Below are 26,351 nucleotides of genomic sequence, written 5' to 3' on the forward strand. Positions count from 1 at the left end.
CGGTACAGTAGGTACTCTAGGTGGCCCTTTGTGATAGTAAGTGTCATAGTACATACCAAGCATTATTGAGGACTCCATAATCTCTCGATTCCTCTTTCGACGTATGATTTCCAGCTCCATGAACTTGCATGCCATATTAATGAATTCATCGTCAGAATCTCCTTCACCATCATTCTAATTCACCATTAAAAAAAAACAGGCATACAATAGTCTCTGCATCATTAAGGTCACATTAGTACTGCAGCCGAGCCATGTTCACAAACTGAAATCAAACTTGTTCACAAACTGAAATACTCCAGTACTCAAACCAGTAGCCATGTAGTACTTTTCCTGAATTATCTTCAACCCTCTAGTGGACATGTTGCCTCTGACAAATCACAGAATATTCCAGTATTCCTTTCTGTCCACTGTGCTTTGTCATTTTTAATCTATTGGATAAAGAACAGTGAATTTCCAGGCAACACACAAAAAGCAATCAATAAATACATGACACTGACTCAGGAACTATGTAATGAATTTATCTAGACATAATACATGAAGGCAATAATTCAACAAGCAACATTTTCAGGAACTCACACATGCACATTTAACAATTTCAGCATGTCACAATGGGAATAAGTCACAGATTCATGAAGCCACTAATTCATCTAGCCACTAATTCATCTACCCACTAATGCATGAAGCTCTGTCATGCATCTAGTCACAATTCAATCCATTCCTGAAAATTTCAGAACAACTTCAACAGCTAAGTCATACTATCAACTTCCACAACTAATTTAATTCTCAATTTTAGAACAACTAATTCTAAATGGACCCTAAATTCATACTATAAAGTCACTGATTTTACCTGTGAGGCAGGAAACACAACTTCGACAGCTGCATCATCAACAACATTGTGTTCATATGCATCAAAAGCATCTTCTGGAGGGCCTGAACTTCGTCCACCACGAGCACCACCTCGACGGCCTCTTCCACGACTTGCACTGCTAGAACCACCACCGCGAAACAAAGATCTTGCACGGCCTACTCCACCTCTGCTACCAGGCCCCCTGCTGCCGCCCGCCATCCTGCTGCCGCCTGCACCTTGACTGCAGCCGGCCGCCTTGCTACCACCAGGTCCTGTGGTGTCGCCGGCACCTTTGCTGCCGCCGGCCCCTCTGCTGCCGCCGGCCCCTCTGCTCGCGCCGGCCGCTCTGCTCCCGCCGGCCCCTTTGCTGCCCCCACCACCACGTCGAGCCGCGGGTAAGCCAAGAGTACGGCTACCGCGGCCCCAGGGAACCTCATCTCCCCGAAGGTACTCTGAGTATATGCTCAGATCTGCGTACTCCTCAGCCTGGGAGTTGAGGTCCAAGTTCTCCAAGCCGTGACGGGGGGCACTGGAAGACTCGGACTGAGAGAAAAAATCGATTTGGCAGGGGAGAATTTGTGGATCGGGCTAGGGGAACAAATCCTCCAATCCGTCGTCGTCGTTGCCTGCCATTAGGAAATGGGGAGGACGCGGCGGGGAACTGGGGAGGAGGCGTCGGGCAAATGGGGACGAGGTGCCGAGGGAAGGAGGCGGCGGCGAAATCTGGAGGAGGCGGGGAAATGGAGACGACGCGTCGGCCAAATGGGGAGGACGCGGCGGCCAAATGGGAAGGAGGCGACGGCGACCGGAGGAGGCGACGGCCGGATGAGATGGCGGCGGGGAAAGGTGGACGAGGCGGCGAGAGTAGGAGGCGGCGGCCAAGAGAGGAGAGGGCGGCAGCGTAGATCCGGCCCCGGAAGGGGATGGCGGCGGCGAAAGAAGTACGGGGACGGCGGAGGGAGGAGGAGGCGGCGCAGATGCGCTGTGCGGGAGGAGGAGGAGGCGCAGATGGGCAGTGCGGGAGAAGAGCGGGGGAGGATAGGGTGCGAGAGAAGGGCGTCCGTGGAGAGAGAAGGGGAGGGGTAGGAGGGGTAAAGGTTGGGTTGGGGACCACTTTTATGAGAAAAATGGAAGTTTATGATGGTTTGATCCTCCTAATGAAAACAGCACCCCTAAAATTTATGAATACACTTTTATGACACCAGTTTGGATGCACAAGTCCTAAAAGTGACCTAAAAATGAAGTCCTAAAGTTTATGATGTGGTATCAAACAGACCCTAACACTTTCCTACTAGATAACTAGCATGTTTGTTCTTCTCACGCACGGCCTACAACTGCAGGTTCCACCCACCCATCGGCTGCAGCATCGTACAACACATGCCCTCCGGGAATCGTAATATCCAAAAACTCCGATGGTCATACAGCAAACCGATTGAGGACAGGACCTTTTTGGAAACTCTCTAGGCGGTGGTAGAGGTCGAGTCAGTGGTCGGAGGTGGGTTACAAATACCCCGGCCACGTGACGCCACCGGATGCAAACCTATTTATATTCTCTCCTTAATTCCCCATCTCTCTCGTCCGCCTGCGCTTCCTCCTCCGCATCCCCTCCTCTTCTCCGACGTCTTCCCCTCGCATCCGGCCGCCGAAACCCTAACCCTAGCCGTCACCTCCGCCGCCGCTATGGCGAGCAGCAACGTCTCCACCGTCTACATCTCCGTCATCGATGACGTCATCTCCAAGGTTCGCGAGGATTTCATCACCTACGGAGTCGGCGACGCCGTCCTCAACGAGCTTCAGGCTGTAAGTACCGCTGATTTCTCGACCTCCAAGCTCTTATCCACTCGAATTTGTGATTGATTTCCGCGATTCTGACGGTTGCCCCCTCCGATCCGGCCGGGGAAACCCTAGCTCTGGGAGATGAAGATGCTGCACTGCGGCGCAATCTCGGGGAACATCGACCGCACCAAGGCAGTCGGCGCGTCCACTGGAGGCACCGCCGGAGCGACCCCTCCCGTGCACGACCTCAACGTGCCCTACGAGGCCACATCCGAGGAGTACGCCACCCCGACAGCTGACATGCTATTCCCACCGGTGAGACCGAATCCCTCGGTTGCCCCTTAAAATTTGCCCGATCTATGCAATTGGGATGCGAGGTTTGAAGGGGTTGGTTGTATTTGTTTGCAGACGCCGCTGCAGACCCCGATTCAGACTCCTTTGCCAGGGACGGATGCAGGGATGTACAACATACCTACTGGCCCTTCTGATTATGCACCATCACCAATCAGCGATGTCAGAAACGGGATGGTGATTAATGGGGCGGATCCAAAAACTGGCCGCCCGAGCCCCTACATGGTAGTGTGAATTTGTGCCGTGCTGTTTCATGTGTGGAGTTTCCCCCCTTGTGTTAGCTGTTTGTCATATTTGGAAGTTTTTGCAGCCACCACCTTCCCCTTGGATGAACCAGAGGCCACTTGGTGTTGATGTGAATGTTGGTATGAGCATACTTATGTCCTCTGTTGTCCACATGCGAATTATGCTTCTAGTTTAGTCTGTTTGGATAAAATATTATTATTTGGGAAAGCAATAATGATTTGTATTATTCTCGTAACTTACAGCGTATGTGGAGGGCCGTGAGGATCCTGACAGGGGTGTGCAGCCTCAGCCACTGACTCAGGTAATATATGAGATCACAGCTCGTTTACAGAACATGGGTAATGTTATATTGGGGATTTCATCCGTCATTTGTTTTGGCCTATCAATTTATTTCTTTAGAACATTGCTCAGATTGCCCCTGCATTAACAGAAATACAATTCCTTAGATAGAAGTCAGTTACTGACCCTTGCTAATAACATTAGCCTGCTCATTAATTTTAATGTTGATTGGGTCCGTTACATCTCTAGATGGCATTTAGGATTCTGAGATGTTTGTTACACTTTTACAAATGTTGGAACTTTTAAAATGTTGTGATTGTGATTGAAAGCAGAGACAGAATGATTCATTTTCTGTTGAAATAGTTACTTCATTTAAGATACGTGTATATCACAATTGGTGTTCATCTTTACATGATGCCATGTATATTTGAATTTGGATCGAGTCCATAAACCATTATCAAACTACAGAAAAGTACACTTCCTTTCAAAAAGAAGTTGAGAAATGTTCCGTAGAACTGATTAAGTGTGTTTGGCGTTTATGGAAACTGTTAAATAAAGTGGCATTTGCAGTCTGAGCTGATGCCAGTAGGATTAATTAGCTCAGTTTATTCGTGTAACCAAGAAAGCGCTAGGTGTGGCCTAGCACCGGGGTTGAGTAAACGTAGATTAAACGCGAGTAGATGTTTGTGGGTTTATTAATTTTTGCCATATTATTTTTTTGATTTATAAAGTGAAAAAATAAAAATCTATACAAGATATTCCATTGTGTAATCATTTATGTTGTGTAACCATCAAAATTTGTATATATGTTGCTGATCCTGAACAGATGCAACACATATTAACTGGTTTAGTAAACAGTAAAGGAAAAGAAAAAAGAAAATTGAAGGAAATTGGGAATTAATAGGCCATCAGCCTTCTGTTTCAAGTGCCCACTCAGCCCAGCACTTGCACTAAGCCCTTCCCTCTTGTATCCCAACTTGATTTCTCCTGTACATACCCATTCCATCCCACCACTGGCCGCCGCCGCAACTCTTCCTTTCCTCCTTGCCACTCCACTCTCCTTGCAGGACAGTGCCACAGTCGCCGCCGACCACCATCTCACATCAGGGATTAGCAAAATCAACAGCCAGCATCCTCTTCACTCTGGTGTCTTCGATTTCACCAGGAAACCACCTCTATTGCTACAGCTGCTGCTCGAATGGCATGGCTGGTGACATGGCCACTTCATCTCCAGCATAGGCTGTCTCTCCCACTCCTCTACCACCTTCTCTTTCCAACCCTCCCACATGTGCTCCCGCACGCTCACACGTTTTATTGGCCACCTAGGGCCTAAATGACGTGCCAGGCCGCCACATCAAGCTTAAGCGTGCCTTGGCGTGCATCTAATCATGTTATTTTGGACGCTGCTTGTAATGCTATATGTGGTTGTGGGCTTGTGGCAATCATAGTCTATCGTTGAACTTCAAGCAGTACTTTGCTTGTGGTAATGCTGCCTGGCTCTCTTGGTAGGGATATTTCGTAGCATTTGGTATTTAGCGATAAACTTTGGAGTTCTTACATGTTTGCTTCTTGGTTTCTTGTGTTCTTAAATATATGTACCCTCCCTCACTAAAAAGATGGGAGTCTAGGTTATCGAATGTAATTGATGCATCATTCAGTTACGAGGATTAGCATGTCTTCAGCATGATCATTCAGTTGCTTATTTAGGTTGGGTTTGTTCAAAACCATCGGGCATTAGCAGCTTTGGAATAGGTTCCAACTCAGTTTACTTGTATTACAAGCAGTCCAAGGAACTTATCCATTTGCATATTATATTGTTGTCCTGATTGTTGCAAGTGCATATTTGGTTCATTCAATTTTGCAGGATTTTCTGATGATGTCTTCTGGAAAACGTAAGAGGGATGAGTATCCTGGTCAGCTCCCTTCTGGTTCTTTTGTACCACAACAAGATGGAAGTGCAGATCAGATAGTAGAATTTGCTGTGTCAAAGGTACCTATCAGTGATAAGCTCAATTCATTGTCTTCAACGTTACTTTTTCTTGATATTATCTTCTACTTCATACATATTTGTGCTTCTTGGATTTATTTAGGCCTCGTTTGGTTGCCCAGGATCGGTTCCTGTCCAGGAACCGTTCCTGTCCAGGAACCGTTCCTGTCAAGGATTGAGTGGATCCCCTTACCTCACTCAATCCTGGCCTGCTTCAAATCCTGCACAGGAACCATTCCAATCCCACAAATAATTTGTTCGGCTGGACAGGAATTATTTCAGGGCCAGAACTATTTCAACAGAACCATTTCACCACAAAAAATTTGTTCTTGAAGCAACGAATTCAACCAAAATGAACGTAGTAACAAAACGAACGTAGCAACAAATTTGTTCTTGAACATTTGTATTCAACAGTCATTTCACCAAAACAATACATCAAATTTGTCCAGTGAGCTAGCAGTAGACCGGTGTCTGACATTTGGATATGGAGCAAGCACCTTTTTATAATATAAGACAAAAATCGTAATTAGCTACACAATGACAACAGCATATGAGTCACCACAGATCCACGCTAACGAAATGGAAGCATAAAGGTATGCAGTCTGCTAACTTCATTAGTTCATTCCAAATAGAACTGTGCGCACATGTCACTTCATTAGGACTGCAGAATGTTAGCTTGCAGCTCACTTCGGAAGGAAAAACAAAACAAAAACACTTTTGTTATGAAAATAACAAACTGCATTTCGACTGCTATATTGTCAAGGATTAGGTATTGTATTTTCTTACCTTGAAAGCATTAGGAATTGTAGCCCCTATCTTGTCAAGAATGATACCTCCTGATAGAGTTCCAAGGATTCCACACACTAGTTATTCCACCAAACATAAGATCTGCACTCACCTGATGAAAAAAATTCAATGAGAAAGGTTACACAGTGAACAGAGAATGTACTCAGTTGTGATATTGTGAAATAGAGTATTAATCTAGATCAGTGCAAAACTGGACTTAAATTGTGGTCCATCGAGATTGAACAGTCTTTTTTAAATAAGAAATGTACAATGGTCACACATCTAATATATGATTATATGTAATATGCCAAGATATTGCCACATGTGAGTGAAAGACAGGACTTCTACCATATTGTATATCTGTTGGCCCGCCTTGGGGCCCCAGTAGGAATAAGCACCAATGACAAAGTTATAGGAGATGTAACCTGAAATAATATAGGGACAGGAAACTTCAGAATCATAAGTAGATGTACAAAATGTGTGGAACAGACAAGACATTGAGAGGACAATCTGACCTAAGACAATGATGAAAAAAGGCATCTCTTGTAGTTCTTTCATATCTTTGCCGAAACGACCAATTTCAGTCATGAGACTCTGGCCAAACGTGGAGCTGCAGGATCAAAACAGAGATGTGTTTAGATAGATCATTATAAGGTCCAGAAAAGTCTAGTCTTAAATTATACTTGGTCACTGCTCTGAATTTTAAATAGAAGGAAATTCAAAATAAGCTAACATCCTTAGCAAAACACCTGCCTTACTACTTAAATTACTTGTCTTATGAATTGTTTGAGATGCTTATGAATGCCAAGCTAGTCTTAAATTATTTATCTTACGAACTATTTGAGATGGTTATAAAAGCCAAGCTAGTTCAATTCATCATAAAATTAGATCTGCAGCTCAGAATTGTTTGTTTTACAAAGATGAACAGAAGCACAAGAAGATCAGAATCCAGAAGAATTTCAGCATATAAAGAACAACTTGCTCCAATGGGGACTATTCTTCTATGTTCTACCAAAAAGCAAAATTGCAACAAAAAAACTGTTATTGTCCAATGGGATTATAAAAATTGACACAAGGCACACACTTATCTGATCTTGAACCTCAGGATTAAGCATCTGGCTGTATTCTTTTGTTCTGTTCTGAGCAAATCCTAGTAAACAAAATCCCCAGCCCCCAAAGAGGCACAAAAAGCGAAAAACATCAGGTACCACAGGATGACAATTACAAAATGCTGTATAGTGGAGCTGTTTGCTTAGTTATAACAATAACTGTAAGAAAAGAAAGGCATACCTTTCAGCCATTGCCTTGCCATGTGATCCTCCTCCTTCCCTTCACCTCCGTATTATTATTAGCAGCAGCAGCAGCAGCGCGTAGCAATTAAGAGCACCACCAGCCACCAAGCAGCAGCAGGCTCCCGCACCAGTTGCAGCTTGCCACCTTCCTCTTTGCTTCTTCTGCACCAATCAACGACGAGGAGGGGATGGGGATGGGGATGGGGACGGGGTCGCGAAGGGCGCTGTGCACCTCCGTCCAACGGGACGACGGCGATGCCAAGAACAAGAAGCGCCAGCGCCGCCCGCACGACGCACGCCACCAGGGGGAGTGGAGTGGCAGCAGCAACCTGTCGACGCCCACCTTCCGGTGCCAGACCAAGCCCCTGCAGTAGCCGGCAGAGCCCGACGTCAGCCTCCGCGCCGGCACATGCCAGGAAGCACCGGATGCCGATGCTGTAGGCGCTGTCGGTGCCAGCCTCGCCTAGATTCCCATCCCTACGGATCTCAACCCCAAGAACAACAATGCTTACCGGTGAGAAGGCGGCGGAGAGGGTCGTCGTCGGGGTGGTGCCGCGCCGCCAAGCTGTCACCTTGCGCTGCCACCTTGCGCCGCCTCCTCGCGCAAGGCGCGCCGCTAGCTCTCCCCCGCGCCGCCAGCTCTCCCTGCGTCGTGGAGTCGTGGAGGATTCGTTCCGGAGGGGAGGGGGTGGGGTTTCATTCCGGGCTGTGGAGTAAAGGGAGGAAACTGAGCTGGCCCAGGTTTGGTTCTGGGCCAGGCTAACCGAACAGCGATTCCAATTGACACCTGATTTCATTCCGGGCTGGACCAAACCGCTCGGAACGGGCCTCATTCCGGGCGGTTTCGGACGAAACGAGCGAGGCCTTAGTGGTATGTTAGGATTGTAGTTGCACAGTTTGAAGGATCTGTTCCTCATCCCTTTAGTTTATACAATGAAAAGAGTGTTTGGTTCGCAGACATGCCTTGTTTAGATGTCTCATGCAAGTAACTTTGGTGTGCCACACTTTCTTTAGCACCTTACCCAACTTCTCTACTAAAGCTGCGGCAAGACATGCTTTGGCACGATACTTGTGATTTAGAGTGAGTACAAGACATAACTAGGTGCTATATTACTGATGTGTGATTCTCAAGTATTGTTAGGTTATGCATGCTTTTGTTGAGTAGTTGACTGCTCACTTAACTGTCATGCTGTATGTCCAGTTTGATGTTTAAACACTAACCCAATTTTGAATCTACTTATGTTTTGTACTTCCAGTGCAGTGTGCACCTTCTTTATATTGAATGTCAATGTATGAATGCATGACCTATAAAATTATCACAATACAAAATTATTTTGATGTTATTGGGACAGAACTGAAATTTTAGAATGGTGTCTTTGTTCATAGATTGAATCTTCTGTTGAAGTAACTGAATCATTCATTCTGTCAGTGAGAATGTTACTATAGTGTAATATATTGATTATGTGGAATTAACATGGCCTAACTTCTTTTCCATCTAACTGATCTATGTAGTATTCCTCTATGGGCACTTCGTTCCTGCTTATAAAAAAATGTACGAATATTCAATATCTTATGTGCATAGTCCTCAGTCCTTTTTTCTTAATCTGCCTTTAGGAGAATGCACACCAACTTTGGAGTTCCATCATGAACAAACAAGAAACATCAACCAAGTCAGTCACTCCAGTTATTCCGCAGCGTGATGGGATTCAAGATGACTATAATGATGTATTATTCTAAAACTGATGGGTTCATCTTAGGTATTTGAGTTCTCTGTACTTACTGTGATATTTCTTTCTCCAGCAATTTTTCTTCCCAGGAGTTCCAACTGAAGATTATAATACCCCTGGAGAATCTGGTAAATTGTCATCAAACTATGCGACTTCATATTTGTTGCTGACATTACATTCGTGTTGCTTATCTTGAACGTGTTTTGTTATGTTTAAGCGGAGTATCGTGCTCCCACACCTGCTGTTGCAACACCAAAACCAAGAAATGATGAAGGGGATGATGATGATGAACCTCCTCTTAATGAAGACGACGACGACGACGACGAGTTAGATGACCTCGAGCAAGGGGAGGATGAACCAAACACACAACATCTTGTACTTGCACAATTTGACAAAGTAGGCGCACTTGAGATAATATTTGCCATCCAGGTTTAGGTTTTCCCTCTAATTTGAGTCCACTGTCTTACATCCTCTTCAATGGCTTTATAGGTGACGAGGACAAAGAATCGTTGGAAGTGCACTTTGAAGGATGGAATCATGCATTTGAATGGCAGAGATGTTCTATTTAACAAGGTATGTAGCGTAACCTTTTGATCAAATTTACAAATATTATTTTTGAGCCTCATGAGAACTTAATAAGAGTATGGACAGTAAGATACCAGCTATAGTTTCTAGATGATGTGGACAGATTATCAGATTTATTCTTTCACATGTAGTCAGTTGCAAGATTCTGATGACTTGTTATTCTTAAGTTCGCAAAATAAATCACATTTTTTTTATGCACCTAAATTTGTTCCAAAACTCTAACTCGACCCTACGGCCACAAGGGTGGAGGCAATTTAATGGTTAGTTAAAATTACTGACTAGTTGCACAATGATGTTTCTCTTCCCTAGAAAGTTGTGGTTTTATTTTTCCTCGTATTTTGTACAAAGCTTCAGTGTTGCCTACCTGTTGCATTGCTGACATGTATTATACTGATCCATGTTGCAGGCGACGGGGGAGTTTGATTTTTAATTTTTTGGATCATTTAGAAGCTTCTGTATGGACATATGTCTTTGACATAAGGACGGGGAGGTGACAAAAGTCTTCTTGGTGAGGTCCAGGCAGTATGACATTGCGCCGTGTTTTTCTGTTGAGGCTTTGCTTCGTCCAGTAGGTTTGTCACCGCAACTGTTATCGCTGTAAAAATGTTACTGCTGGGACTACTGCGTAGACATTTTGCTAAGATGATCTCTTAAAGCCTATGCGGAACTATATTATCTGATTTATGCTAGATATACATTTTCTTTAAGACTACCGCACCAGCATGTTCTCTGGCGCTCGTGTACCCATCATGTTGTCAACGCCGATCGAAAGCACTCTTCCGGACATGCAATTGAAACAAACGAAAATAAGCGTAATAAGATAAAGCCTATGCGGAACTATATTATCTGATCTATGCTAGATATACATTTTCTTAAGACTACGCGCTCGTGTACCCATCATGTTGTCAACACCGATCGAAAGCACTCCTCCGGACCCACCTTATTGAATAGACATGCAATTGAAACAAACGAAAATATAGGTAGGTGTTATTGATAGGAGGTCGTAACATGTAATCTTTAGTCTTTAGACGATTTAACAAGCTATATGTTTGGAGAGTTATATAATTTTTTAATTTGTGCATATGTAGAAGAAACATTATGAATTGCATGTCAACAATAACTCGTGTAATGGTTGTGCAGTTATCTCGTACTCCTAGTTTATAAGATGGTTGTTTCGCGAAAGAACTCTCTTTTCTCACCTCGCTCGCTCTCTTTTACATCACTAAAAATCCTATGTGATGTTGCATGAGATGACCTACCGCTTGCGTGCACATTGAGTGAGTGTCACACTGTTAGCCCCTTGATGGGCCTGTACTGTACCAGGGGTACCCTCAGAAAGGAGCTGTATAGCCATTCGTCGTAGGCCGCACTACAGTCTGGAGTGGCTCACGCCCAACCTCTCGGAGTCGATTGGGGCAAGCCATGACCTCCCGACCTCTTTGGTACGGAACCTAACGGGATGGCCCTTCACGGGGCTCAAGGCACCCCACTGGCTCCATGACAGCAGGTGCAAGCGACACAGGAAGGGGGCGGCACATTTAATGCGGGCCATGCTGATGGGATAGCCACATCTCGCCCATACGTGGCCTGAGCAGGGGGCCGACCTCGGACCAGGGGACCATAGGGTGAGGCTTCACCCTATGGATCGCTCCTAGGCGCTCTACGGGAGGAGGCGCCATCATAGCCTGAGCGCCACGCCCCAGGTACGGTGCAACGACGTCGTCTCCTTCCCCCGAATGGCTAGTCAGGGCTTGAACAGGACTGCCACACCCTTCCCAATGCGGATCCTCAGTGAGACGGACCAGAGGGAGGCCTTACGGCAGGCAGCGGCCGTGATGATGCCCGACCAGTCAAGGAAATCTGGGAAGCGCGGCCCGCCTAAGGGTGCGTTTGGTTCCAAGAACGAAGTGGGATGGGATGGGACGATCCCACTTCATCCCGCGTTTGGTTTGGAGACAAGTGGGACGAGAACATCGCAACCAAGGAATATACCGCGAAGATCCGGGACGCCCCCGTCCGGCAAAAACGAGCGGACGGGGGCATCCCACTTCGCCCCCGTCACGCGTCGTCTGTCCGCCATCCGCCGGTTCTGCGAGGGGTGCCGTGGTGGAGCCGGCGCGCCGGAGCCTGAGGGGAGGGCGGGCGGCCATGGCTGACGGCGCGTCCAGCTAGGGTGGGGGAACCTCTTGCTGCGAGATCGAGCTTCAAGGGCGGGCGCCCACGGCCGGCGGCGCCTCCAGCTTGGGGGGGAGCTCCGGCGGCGGCGCGTCCAGCTGGGGGTGGAGGGAGCTCCGACGGCGGCGTGTCCCGGGACCGGCGGGGCAAGCTCCGGCGGCGGCGCGTCCTGGGTCCCGCGGGGCAAGCTCCGGCGGCGGCTCGGGGCTGGAGGAGCGAGCGCCACGGGGCGGGGGAGCTCCGGTGGCGAGCGGCGCGTCCAGCTGGGGGTGGAGGGAGCTCCGGCGGTGGCGTGTCCCGGGCCCGGCGGGGGCGGCGGCTCGGGGCTGGAGGGGCGAGCGCCCCAAGCGGCGCGGCCGGTGCTCGGGGCACGAGATCGGCGTGGCTGGGTCCCGAGCTCCGCGCGGCCGGGGCACAAGGCCGGCGGGGGCAAGTCCTCGGGCGGCGCGGCCGGGGTCCGAGGCAGGTGGCGCGGCCGGAGCTCCCCTGGCTGGCCGCTGTCACACGGAGGAAGAAGATGTACTCGTGACAATGACAGGTGGGGCCCACTGACGGTAGCTAACGGAAGCTGAAAACGGTGGTCGTCCTTACTTGAGTACTTCCAACCAAACAAAAAAATGGGACGAACTCATTCTTGTCAACCAAACACGAGTCGGAACGATCCCATCCTAAAAAATTAGGACAGAACCGACCCATCCCATCTCGTCTCCAAACCAAACGCACCCTGGCTCACCCAACTGCCTCCCGTATGACTATAAGGAACAATGCCCGTCCTGTCCCCTGCTACGGGATTGGCGGACGGGACGGGGGCCATTCCAAGTGCAAGCCGCACCATGACGTGCATGAGCACTCCATGACCCACAATAGTCACTGTGCCGAGCCGTACAAGATGAGAAGCAACGGCGTGTCAACAGAGGTGTGGATGGGACGTAAGGGCCCAGCCAGGGAGGGTCCACCCTCGTCCACCGAAGCAAGAGGCCCAACCACTCCTCTTGAGACCCCCTCCTTTCTTGATTGTCACCCGGTCCTATATAAGGGAACCAGGGCATCAGTTTACTCTCTCTTGATTAGTAAACTCTCTTGATTACACGCACTCACACACTCATACACTCGCACACGCCCGCTTGCAAGCGCCCCGTTGTAAGCCCCTTGCACACTTGAATCTTAGGAATAAAGACTCCTGCCAAAACTGGATATAGAGATCTTTTCCGAACCAGTATAAGTCCCATGTTCTTATGTGCGAACGAGGAGAGCGTGGCGTTCGATCACTTGTTGGCGGTACTAAATACCGACAGCCCTGTCTCCACTCTCCATGCACAGATTTTTTTAATGTTAACCTCTTTTAAATAATATTTGAAAAATAACCCCACCCAATAAATATTGCCATCCCATGACCGTTTTGGTCACGCGAATCCATGTGGCGCAACAAGATCATGTTGTTGCCATATGCATCGGCGCGACAAGCCCACCATTAAGGATGGCAATGGGTTAGGTTCGTATCGGGTGGAGTGTCTGGGCACCCAAAACAGAAATCTGAATCTAAAACTCGAATCCGCCCCGAACACCGATTCAAGTGAAAATTCATCCCCGAAACTAAAACCTGCGGATACCCAAAACCCGACGGATTAAACGAAACCCAAGAACATGAACAGTACAATAACAATACAGCACCATATAAGAGTTCCAGCAAGAGTTACAACAACAATTTCACAAATAAGAGTTACAGCAACAATACAACACCATATAAGAGTTATTTCACAAATAAGAGTTACAGCACCATATTTCACAATGCAGCAACGCCAACTCTTTTCTTCTTCGGCTTTTTTCTTCTCAGAAGCAATCTTCTTCCGTTCTTCTCCTAAAATATGTTTAAGCTTTCTATTTTCTTCCTCCAGTTCAGAGATGCGTAAAAGTTCATTATCATGTTTGCAGATATTTTGTGTTTGCTGCAGATTTGAGTTCTGCGTCTTTAATTCAATTATCTCCTTTTCTAGCAGATCTCTGGCATCAGACTCAGTTGACCTAGCTGCTTCTGCTGAATCACCTCGTAGGCGTTCCTGCTTGCAAACTGTTCATCACAAAAGAGAAACAGATATAATACAACATTAAAGCATTATACACATAAGAAATGGTTTCAAGATGCATGCATCTACACATAACCTTTCATGAAGAATTACATACTTCTTTGGGTGGGTGTCATCATTTCAAGCAATCAAGTGTTTTAAAGTGCGCCATGGTAAGGACAATACAACTGGGGTCTGATAGATGCTAACGACTGAAAGATGCATTGAGGAGAAATCAAACTGATGTTAATGGATACATGAAGCATTAAAGAGAAATCAGACATACTCTAGTGGGCCGAATTGTTTCGGGCCCGATGGAGCTCCGTGGGTGATTTTAAAAACCCGCCCTAAACCCACGGTATTTCAAGTATCCGAACCCGAAAAATCATGGGCGAAAATCAGGAACCGAAACCCGTGGACTCGAAACCCACGGCTATCTGCCCTGAAACCGATCCGTTGCCATTCCTACCTGCCATGCTAGCGGGGGCAGATGATATGACTGCTCTTGTCACGCCAATGCATGCATCGCACCCCTATATCCCTATTAGGGCTATAGTTAAATTTACCTACTTTGAATCATCTTAATGAATAGCATTTGAACTTCAAATATCACGATGTAGTGTATATGGTGCAAAGGTTCCATTTTATTAACATCCCCGAGGCTAAGCGTTACATATTTTGAAATCTATAAAAGTAGGCTATGTATTATCCATCAATTCCTCTTATGGAATGAGCCCCAAATATTTTCAAACTCTAACTAAAAATATGTTATAAGATATATTTATTTCTATTTGAACTATATTCAAGCTATCAATTATTATACAACTGATTTTATTTGATTTCAAATTAGTCCAATGGATATTACTAACTTAGTAACTTACCAATCCATGTCAGAAACTTTTAGGAGCGAGTAGTACTTTTTGAGCCACTAAATAAAAGTAAAATAATTAAATTTTTATTAAGACTCGGATATAAGATGAGGAGCTAGGGGTGACATTGCGTACTAGAATTTGCGTCACGCATCTGGTATGCTATGGTCTTTCTTTATAATATATTAGGGAGCTATTTCTTTGAAACCTACGTATTATGAAAGATACAAAATTACCAATCCAGGTAGCAGTAAGCAAATAGCGCATCATACCCCCTCACTCTTAGCTTTCCTCATGTAGAGGCAGTACTATCCTAAACGCTAAAAGGTAAACAACGGTCACTCATTATTTAGTATTTAGATGGTTCAAACAGTGTCTAGATAGGCTTAAACGGTCTAAACAGTTTTGTACTTTATCATCAAAATGGATTGTTCACACTTTATTCAAACTCTGTGAAAAATTTAGTTACTCTAAATTTATTTAGTGGTTCAAAAATTAAGGGCGTTCTAAAATTTTCTAATACTTGGATTACAACTTAGTCATATCCATTGCTCTAATACGAAATTAAATAAGGTCAATTGTATAATAGTTGATGTAGTCTTATTATAGTCTTGAATATTTGAGGTTAATTAAGTAACGAATGGATTTCACTGTAGGTCCATTAACTTATCCCGCATTCTCACTTAGGTCCATGTAGTCTCAAAAATTGCAAAAAGACCCTTAGCAACTCACGGCCATCAGCGAAATCAAGGAACGATGTGTGGAACTGACACAGCCACGCTGCCAAGGGCGACAGCGGATGCACGGGTGAGCTAGCTCCATGGTCCGAGAGCGGTGGGGCTATGGTGGCGCTTGGACGGTAGGGAGAAAGAGGGGAAGTGGGTGCATGCTTGCCGGTGAGCAGGAGCGGCACTGCATGGGCAGTGGGGAGCACCGGTGGCGCAAGTGCTGTGGCGGAGGCGAGTCACCAATGTGGCAGTGGTCAGCACATGCGGGATCGGCTCAGGGCAAGACGCTAATGGGGTCATGGTGGGTTACAAGAGATGCCATGGTCAGCACGAAAGCGACCACTACTGGAAAATTGAGCATTCGATGATGGTCTTAGTACCGGCTGAACTTCTGTTCAGAACTAAAGTGTGAAATTAGTACTGGGTCAAAATTTTCGGTTCTCGAAAGCCTTTTAGTACCGGGTCACAACACCACCCGGTACTAAAAGGCACCTTTAGTACCGGGTGGTGTTATGTGATGAGGACATCACCTGCTCGGATACAACCGTATTGATAAATTTTGATTCAAAGGTGAAATAATTCTTTATCAAGATTGTATTTGATACATTTGATGAATTTATGTTGCACCATGATATGTGTTCATTGTCATTTTTAGAAATACATATCTGGATCAAAAAGAGTGTTAAACACACATGGAAGGCATGGAGGACAAAAGAAGTTGATTGGGGGCCAAGTTCAAGTATTCCCAATGTCCTCGACTAGGCCACCACGTCACTTTTGGCCTGAGGAAAGAAATAGATCAAATCTAACACGTTTTGGGGCTGGATTCAGACTGCAGCACTGCACTAACTTGCGACGGTCACCACAGTTGTATACGGACTCGGATTGGGGCATTCAAGTACTTCATGGAATCCTTATGATTATGACTTGGTACTAAATGACTCTCCACGGGTTACTTCAAAAGGAAAGTCTATCTAACTCCATCACATGTGCTGTGTAGGTGAGATGCTAAGGATTGTTCGTACGAGGCCTGAGGTCATAGGTTCGAATCCCACGAATTGCGCACACGCATATTACGCGTGTGGGCGAGCCTCCGGCTGTTAGGCACCCAGCAGGGCTCTCCTGACTGATTCAAAAGGTCAATCGTCCACCAGTGGACGCACGACAGCTTGGGTGACAGTAGGCACGTGGAATCCCTAGTACCATTGCCCCGCGAGCTCAGCTGCACGGGCTGTGGTCGCCGTTCCCCGCGAGCTCCTCCGACCGCCCTTCTCCTCGACCTCGGTGTGACACGGCATCTCCACTCACCCCCACGAGCCAACCACATAGAGGAGATAAGGCATACCGTTTGAGACACGTGAACAGGGAAACTGAAATTCCAGTTATTCCTTCCATGGATTTGCAAAGTTGGGTAGTAAAATCAGTTCGTGAGGATGAAGGGTGTTGATGCCTTCGCACAAGAAGGTAGGGGAGTGGGCCCATTCAGGGCCCCTATGGCAGCCCAATTCCCCGCTGGGTTCCCGGCCATTTTCGTGCGTCGGCAGCCCATGCAGAAAATTCCCACAGGTTAGTTAACCGGCGCCTATGAAGCTGCTAGCGGAATCCGGCTTGTCTCAGCCCATTTTTCTGCATGGAATAGCTCCCAGCCCCCAAACATCGGGTGTCCGTCCCATCTCGCCTGTCCTCATCTCGCCCCGTCGCCCGTCTCCCCCTCCGCCAGAAAGTCACCGCTGCCACCCCCGTCTCCGCCGCAGCCTTCACCCCCCCGTCTCCGTCGTCGCCACCCCCCGTCTCCGCCGTCGCCGCCACCGTCGCCACCCCCCGTCTCTTCCACCGCCACCACTGCCGCCACCCCTCGTCTCCGCCACCGCCGCTCCGGAAGAAAGCCGTGTTACCTCCTCCAAGACCTAGGTTCATGTGCGCCTCCCCTTCTCCCCATCTCCTCCTGTTCGTCCCCTTCCCCTTCTCACCCCCTCCCCCTTTCCTTTATTGCTGTTGTTTATTTCTTCCTCATTGTTATAGTACACAAGATGTTCAACTATACCTGCTGTGAAGAACTAGATGCATTATCTGTACAGTTTGTAGCTCATTCGGATTGTATGATGTACCTATGAGAAATTCTTCCACAGGTGTATGTGGGCTAGCTTTTCAGTACTGGCTAATGGCTATTGAGAGTTAGTTGCTATAGGGTGTTTGTGCATCTTCCTCTATCAAGATACCCTTATGTCCCATGTACACATTTTTTTTCTTGGCCATAGTCTTTACATGCCCTAGGTGCATATGGTAGCTAATATGATTAATCTGTGAACTGATTGTTTGGGCTTATACAGTGAGAACTCCTTATTGAATACTGCCCATAGCAAGCTGCAACCTTTTGTTATTTCTCACCATTAACTGGAGCAGTGCCCTTATCTTGATATTTAGTCAGCCAATTAGCCATTGTTTGACTTCTCTATTCTCTACACAGAATAATTACCGGACCTTATGATACTTTAAATCGCTGGAGCATCATTGATCTAATCTAACCATCTATTTCTAAGGGTACTTTTGTTATTACCTTGTCAATTTCTCAAAAATGTCCTTGTTGAGGAGCATTAATATATCCAATTAACAGTGCATCCCCATGCTGAGCAGTCTCCTATGCCGTCAATCCAGTCCTTCTCTTGAGTCTGCCTTTCTATCCACTGGATTATATAAATGCCGGTCATTGTGGATGTTCCTCTTTTGCTGATCTTTACTCAAAGATTCCTCTTCCTTTGTTGCTGCTGGCTGTGCACGGTGCATAGAATAGCAACATTGCCTCTCCACTTTAAGACCCTGCTTCTTTCTGCTTGATGGGTTCATATACCCTTTTGGCATCTTATTAATTATGAAGACCATTATTAATAATGTTGTGTTTCCTCATAGTTGTATAAAATAATACATGTTCTATAGTTGTGTTTCCTCATAGTCAATGTTAAAAGGAATATGTTTCTATTATTGATTTCTCTTATTTTTCTATTTGATGTGTTACAAAACACTAGATAATGGGATCTTGGGAGGAGCAAGTTAGGCAGTTCTTGTTGGAGGAGCAGGAAGAGGATGATGAGCTACTTTTTGTACTTGTTCCTACCATAATTATGTACCTACAAGAAGAGAAAATGCATGTGCACACATCTTCTCTTCCTCGTGCCAAAAAGGTGAAGGAAATCCTTGAAGGCCACCCGAGTTGGTGTAAAGTTGAGTTTCGAATGGAGCCTGAAATATTTAAAGCCACAACAGATTTTCTTAGAAGATAGAATTTTCTCCGTGACACACGAGGTGTTGCTGTTGAGGAGCAGCTTGGGATGTTCATGTTTATGCTCTCACACAATGCTAGCAACCAAAGGCTACAGAAAGCTTTTCAACACAGCGGCGAGACAATCCATAGGAAAATAACAGAAGTTTTCAAAATAATTCCTGCCTTAACTCATCGATTTGTGAGACTTCCAAGTCTTTCCAAACTCATATCAAAATCGTGATAGATCCTCATTTTATGCCCTTCGTTTAGGTGCCGATCTTTTCTTTCCAAGTGCACAATCCTTTCCCCAATCTTTTCTTTCCTTGCATGCCAAGTCCTTATTTTTTTACCTTCTGTGCAGAATTGTATTGGTGCAATCGATGGCACTCATATACCAATCACCATCGCAGAAGACAAGGCCCCTCTCTATAGAAATCGTAAAGGAACCCTATCACATAATGTTATGTTAGCCTGCAACTTCGACCTTAACTTCACATTCATTTCATGTGGATGGGAAGGGTCAGCATCAGATGCAGGAGTCTTTAGATCTGCTGTTAGCAAAGGATTTATTGTGCCAGAGGGGAAATTCTATCTTGTAGATGGTGGGTACGCAAATACATCATCCTTTATTGCCCCATATCGAGGAGTTCGGTACCATCTCAGTGAGTTTAGAAGGCGTCGTTCGTCTCAAAGTGGTTATGCAAACTACAAAGAACTATTTAACCATCACCATGCATTGCTTCGTAACCATATAGAGAGGGCCATTGGTGTTCTAAAGAAGAGGTTCCCGATTCTGAAAGTAGGCACTTTCCATCCTATAGAGAATCAATTCAAGGTTGCAGCTGCAGCAGTTGCATTTCACAATATAATTAGAGGGCAAAATGGTCAAGAGGGGTGGCTAGATGACCAACCAGAGTATATCTCAACAGATCAATATGTTGATGTGCCGGAGGGGGACAACAACTATCCAGGTGAGGTGGAGTCAAATGATGGTAGTACTCTAAGAGATCAGATTGCACACCAAATATGGGCTAGTTTGATTCCTCTAGTTTGTTTATATTTTGCTTATGTAATTTTTGGAACTTTCTACTGCAAATATTATCATAATAAGTACCTTTTTAATGCAATTGTTATCTTTGTACTTGAATTTCTTTTTTTGAGGCACCTTGATCTTGCTTATGTTTCTTTGTACTTCATCTTAACATGTTTTGAGAAATGCAGCCATAGTAGGAGAAGCTGATAGGACTGCTTGAAACTCCGCTTATGAGAAAGGTCTTGTTGAAATATTACTTGACTACAAAGATAACGCCCAAATATAAAGGTCAAAATGGTTGGGTATCGGAGGGCTGGAGGATTATCACTAGCAAGTTCAATGAGAAGTTTCCCGTAGCTCATTTCTCAAAGAAGCAAGTGCAGGAGAAAGAGAAGGAGCTCAAAGCTAATTACAAGGCACTAAGAGATGCTAAAAGAGACAACGGTAACGGTTGGAATGAATCTTTGTGTATGATACTAATGGAACCACAAGTATGGGAGAAGCTAATGTTGGGATACAAGGTAGGCTACACTAGCGCAAATCAAAAATTTCTACTGCGTAAACTAGGAAAACTGCCGTATAAGGATCACGGGATTACCACTCGATGCACTACTGGTGCGGAAGATGTAGATTCGCGTCGATGCAGCGAAGTCGATCAACGTAGTCGTACGTAGTCGATCAAGTCGACGTCTAGCAGCTCCTCAGCAGCTCGTCCACATGCAGCAAGATCGCCCTCATGCTGCGGCTCGTCATCGGCTCGTCGTGGCTCGTCGGCTGCTCGTCGTGGCTCGTCCAAGTGCTGCAGGCGCAACACCTCCAAGGTATCCACACATGCAGGGAGGAAGCGTCGCAAGCCGGACTGCTAGATCCGTGAGTTGCAATAGGCAAGGGCGTGAGGGGGGCGCGGCAGATGTGTTTCGCCAAAGGTGTAAACCCTAGGGCGCCCCCACCCCCTCTATTTATAGAGGTTCCTAACGGGCCTCTAGGTCCGAGGCCCAATAGTACTTCTAAACCTACTCCAACTCGGATCACATCCGAATTAGGCTTCCAGCCCCTTAAGTGTATGACCCTATGGGTTCGGATACATATAGACATGGCCCGAGTACTCCTACTCGGCCCAATAGTCGGTAGCGGCCTCTAGCAAGACGTGCCAACTCCTATATGCACACGAAGATCATATCAGACGAACCATCACAACATTATATACATGCTATTCCCTTTGCCTCACGATATTTGGTCTAGCTTCAAGCCGACCGCTCTTTCTCGATCCTGTGATTCGGAATCCCTTTGTAGGTTAACTCTTAACCGTACGTAGCATGGCCATGCATTTTCGGATCCGATCACTCGAGGGGCCCAGAGATATCACTCTCAATCAGAGAGGGGCAAATCCCATCTTGATTGACTATGTCTCATAGCATGCTTCTTGACAAACCTAAAAGCTACTTTTATAACTACCCTGTTACGGCATAGCGTTTGATAGCCCCTAAGTAGGTTGATCCACATCTTGAATACATGCGACAATCTCATGTCTAAGGACAAAGCGTATATGTTGTTTAAAGAGAGAACTACTTCTCGTGTTGGGTCAGTCCTAGCACATGTCTCCACATGTGCCCACATTATTAGTTCAACATCTCCATGTCCATGACTTGTGAAACATAGTCATCAACTAATACATGTGCTAGTCTAATATTCATGTGTGTCCTCACATGAACTCCGACTAGGGACAACTTTAGAATAACCATACAAGTAAAAGAGTTTCACACACAGTTCATAAAATTGCAAATCAATTCAAGTAGCCTTTAATGGATATTCAAGGAACACAATATAAATCATGGATACAAATAGAATATCATCATCTCTATGATTGCCTCTAGGGCATACCTCCAACAGCTAATTGCGGTAAGGCATTTTGAATCTATATAAAATATGCTAAGAAGTAGCTAAGTTATTGTTGTTAACTAATTATTCTTTTCTGTTACATTCAATAGAATCACCCAAGAGTAGCAAAGTTTCGCAAAAAGCCATTTCCCCTCTTTTACCAATTGGAAGCACTATATGAAGGTGAAGTTCCCTCACTTGCATAGCTTAATTTATTGCTTTCATCATCAAACAATTTTGTAGTTCTAATATGAGTTCAAATTATCTCTTGAAAATAGGAAGTGTTGCTACAGGAAATATAAACTTCACATCAACCATGCAAGTGGATCCACCTTCTGCTCTTCCTCCTCCTGCTATTCCTCCTCTTGCACCTCCTGTTGAAAGAAGTAACTCTGAACAAAGCAGCAATCACTTGGGTGCAAATCCATTTGCTTCGAGTTTCGATGGCCAAGAGACTTCTAGTGCACATAATGAACGCAATGAGTTTTGATAGGAAGAAGGTGGAAGTGGGAGAAAGTGTAAACAAAGTCACATTGGCTCTACTCTTGAGGGATATGTGGAGTACAAAAAAAGTCAAACAACAAAACTTTGCAAGCTCTTGAAGAAAGGAAAAGGCGTGAGGAAGAATTTTCAGTTGAGAAGTGTGTTGATCAAGTGGATGCTATGGTCAAATTGACCGATGAGGAGAAGTCATATGCTTTGGATGTCCTTGAGTCTGATACACATAGGAAGATGTTCATTACGACCAAGAATCCTAATGTTTGATTAATGTGGCTAAAGCGAAAAATCAAGTATGTCACTTTTAGTAGTACCGTATCAATCTAAGAGGCCACCTGTCATGGAATGTTGATGTAATTTTATCTATCATCCTGTTGATGTAATGTTGTCTATCAAGCATGTCTGTTTGTCTATATTTGTCTACTTTAAATTATATGTTGAATCTAAGTCTTTAATTATTAATCTGACTGTAGATATCTCATGGACCATACTTCATTGAGCTAAACTATGCGATTAGAACTAAGTTGGTGTTATTGGGATGGAATGAACCATCTGTGCTATGTTTTATTACTGATGGGAACAAGGATGTGGATGAAACTAGCTAAATAATTGATATATGGTGACGATGTGGTGTCATTTGCTGTTGAGCTAGTCGTGTCCTTTTTTGTATGGTCTCTAATGTTGCTTGAGTTAGAAGCCTAGCATGGTACTGGTTCTGATGTCTGACTTATGTTGTTGAGATTTTGTTGTATATAAAACGTGTTTAGCATGTTCTACATGTTGCTTGTTGGGTACTGCTTTCAATTCTTTGTGTACGTTGAGGATTTGCTTGAAAGCTTGAAAATCCAGGTATGTTGTAAGGTTTTCGGTACTGCTTTCAGGAAAAAATGCTGGATTTTTTCCTTGATTTTCTAAGTTTTCTAATACTCTTATGCCTGGGCTTGTTTAGAAGCAAATGGGTTGCTTTTAGCAAATGGTGCCGAACGCCACATGTGTGGGATGGGTGCTAGCAGTCATTTTTCTATGTATTTTTCCAGCAATTTTCTAATTTCCCTTTGTTTTCTTCCTTTGGTGCCAAACACCAACGGGATAGGGGCCAGCGGTAAGGCAGGGAACTCAAGGGAATCAATTTGCCAAGGAAATTTGCCACGGGGAATCAATTCACTGGGTTAATAACCCTTGACTCCCAAACTAGCCCTCAAGGAGCCACGGGCCCACGGCCACGGCGCAGATGGGGCCAGTTCGGTGAGAGCAGGAAGATGTAAGCGCAAGCATAGCCAGCCAGTGAGGTGCGGCGTCCCTGCGTGCGTGGCTCACCGAGGTGGAGGATAACGCCGTGTTTGAGCCCTGGTGCCAAAGCCTGTGACGTGGATGTGGCATGTCATCCCTTATGCTCCCGCTGCGGCCAGCTGCGCCGTGAGAAAACGAGAGACAGAGAGGGTGCTAATGAGGACATCACCTGCTCGGATACAACCACATAAGTAACTTTTGACTCAAAGGTGAAATAATTCTTTACCATGATTGTATTTAATACATTTGATGAATTGATGTTGCACCATGATGTGTGTTCGTTGTCAATTTCAGAAATACATACATGGATCAAAAATAGTGTCAAACACACATGGAAGGTATGGAGGACCAAAGAAGTAGATTGGGGACCAAGTCCAAGTATTCCCAATATCCTCCACCAGGTCACCATGTCACTTTTGGCCCAAGGAAAGAAAGAGATCCAATCCAACACGTTTTGGCGCTGTATTCGGACTGCAGCTCTACCCCAACTTGCAACGGCCGCTACAATCTCATCCGGACTCCGTTTTGAGCGTTCAAGTACTTCACGGATTTGTTATGAAGTCTATTTTCATATGGATCTAGACTCAAGTCCATATCTTGTATAAGGCAGTTGCAATGACCAATTTACTACCATAGGTTTTCTGGTGCTGCGTCACCTTATTTGGGCCCACTAGGCCATGTATCAAGTTGGGTCCATTAGGGACATGTCCTAGGGTTGGAGCATGACCCCAACACTCCCCTGGTCGTCCCCTAGGTATTAACAAGGATTAGGGCGACCACAAACAGATTGGGTTTTGTTTAGATCAAGTTTAGCTCTCGCTCCTTGCTTGTAAGCGCGCGTGCTGGATCAACCGCCCGTCTTCCTATCTTCGGAACCCCACCTTATTAAGATTGAGTTGGAAACCTTCATCTTCATCTAGTAAATTCAGTATTTCTTATACTTGTTCTTGCTAGTTCTTCGATTGCTTGTAGGACGAGTGCCCTAGTGGCCAGGTGACGCGCTCCACAAGATCGCGGCAGCCATTGGAGGTGGTGTATCGGTTGCTAAGGCGCAGCTTGGAAGGCTGTAGTCGGGCCGTGAACATCGTCTCCATCCACCAATCAAGTTATCCATGCCTCTCTCATCGAAAGATCGGGAATCAACCCTAGCGGGTTTAGGTGCCATCCTCCTGATTGCTTGCCTGCCCCGGCCATGGCCACCATGGTGAGCGTAGGGGCGTTTGGCTTCGTGCGGCGCTCGCCCGCTGACCATGCCACCGTCGCCTGCCCGCTGGACCGCGCTGCTGTCGCCCGTAGAGCAGCACTGCCGCCTCTCGGAGGGCCGCGCCATCCCCACCTGTTGTACGGTGCCAGCTCCACCTGCCGCGGCCACACCGTGTCTCTCGGCCGTCTCCAGCCACGGCTGCGCCACCATCTCCCTCCGACCAATGTCAGCCCCACCCGCTGTGCAGTCGTGGAGGAAGGCGCGCCCGCTGCCGACATATGCCGTACAGTCAGCAAGGTCCGCAGTGAGGAGCGCGCGCAGAAGCGTGAGGGAGGGAAGGGTAGGGCAGGGCGACCGGCCCATCTCCAGCTTCCAGTGTGCCGACTGGCACCCTCACCGAGTGGTGGTACGGCAGGGCTGCTGGCCCGGCGTTCTTTGGCCTCACGATCACTGGGATGGCCCACACAGTGGAGTTCGGGCTCGGGGACTGGGTGGCCGACCATCGCACCAGCTGCCTCCTCGGCCTTAATGGTGGCAGTGACCATCCCACCCCTTACCACGCCACTGCGGAACATGAGGCGCCTGTCTCTCTCATGTGGCCTGTCCGACTGGAAGCATGCAGAGCGCAGGAGCAGCATCAATAGGGATGATGGTACGGACGTTCGATCGAAGGGGTTCAAACATTGAAAATGACCTAAGGGGTTCAAACACTAAAATGAATAGTTCGTATCCGAATATGAACGTTCAATATCCGTATGGTATCTGTTGGGGGGGGAATATTAACGACCTCCTAATGCTGCTTAAAGCAACAGTCATGAAGGCCCAGGCCCACCTGCGGTAATTATGATTACCGCCGACCCAGGTGAGGCAGAGAACATCCCGACCCCTCGATGGTGGGACTCCGCCTCGCCCGACCCAGGGCCCCGGGGTTGGACAATCCCGACCCCTCGATGGCGGGACTCCGCCTCGCCCGACCTAGGGCCTCGCCCGACCTCGCACATGTGTCCACATTATTAGTTTAACATCTCCATGTCCATGACTTGTGAAATATAGTCATCAACTAATACATGTGCTAGTCTAATATTCATGCGTGTCCTCACATGAACTCCGACTAGGGACAACTTTAGAATAACCATACAAGTAAAGAGTTTCACATACAATTCACATAATTGCAAATCAATTCAAGTAGCCTTCAATGGATATTCAATGAACACAACATACAAATCATGGATACAAATGGAATATCATCATCTCTATGATTGCCTCTAGGGCATACCTCCAACAGTCTCCCACTTGCACTAGAGTAATTTAGAAGGTACCTAATACCCATAGCTCTTACATGCGCATCATGCTTAGCCTGCGGGAGTGGTTTTGTCAACGGATCAGAAATGTTCAGATCCGTGTGTATTTTGCATATCTTGATCTCACCCCGGTTAACGAAGTCTCGAATGAGATGAAATCGCCGCATTACGTGTTTA

The 26,351-nt window shown here is 46.2% G+C and overlaps 1 protein-coding gene and 2 pseudogenes across 1 annotated transcript; all 3 read left to right on the forward strand.

Moving 5' to 3' along the window:
• Positions 1-2,371: 2,371 nt before the first annotated feature.
• Positions 2,372-10,588, forward strand: LOC101780652 (transcription initiation factor IIA subunit 1). The gene is made up of 11 exons (XM_004962437.3): positions 2,372-2,647; positions 2,756-2,938; positions 3,032-3,199; positions 3,285-3,339; positions 3,463-3,521; positions 5,364-5,489; positions 9,179-9,289; positions 9,365-9,419; positions 9,509-9,687; positions 9,781-9,864; positions 10,283-10,588. The coding sequence occupies exons 1-11, from the start codon at positions 2,528-2,530 to the stop codon at positions 10,304-10,306; spliced, it is 1,164 nt and encodes a 387-aa protein (XP_004962494.2). The 5' UTR covers positions 2,372-2,527; the 3' UTR covers positions 10,307-10,588.
• Positions 10,589-18,737: 8,149 nt separating this feature from the next.
• On the forward strand, positions 18,738-19,240 carry LOC101770673 (annotated as a pseudogene).
• Positions 19,241-20,229: 989 nt separating this feature from the next.
• On the forward strand, positions 20,230-23,628 carry LOC105913555 (annotated as a pseudogene).
• The last annotated feature ends 2,723 nt before the right edge of the window (positions 23,629-26,351 follow it).

The sequence above is a fragment of the Setaria italica genome, chromosome III, assembly GCF_000263155.2.
Source record: "Setaria italica strain Yugu1 chromosome III, Setaria_italica_v2.0, whole genome shotgun sequence".
Classification (NCBI taxonomy): Eukaryota; Viridiplantae; Streptophyta; class Magnoliopsida; order Poales; family Poaceae; genus Setaria; species Setaria italica.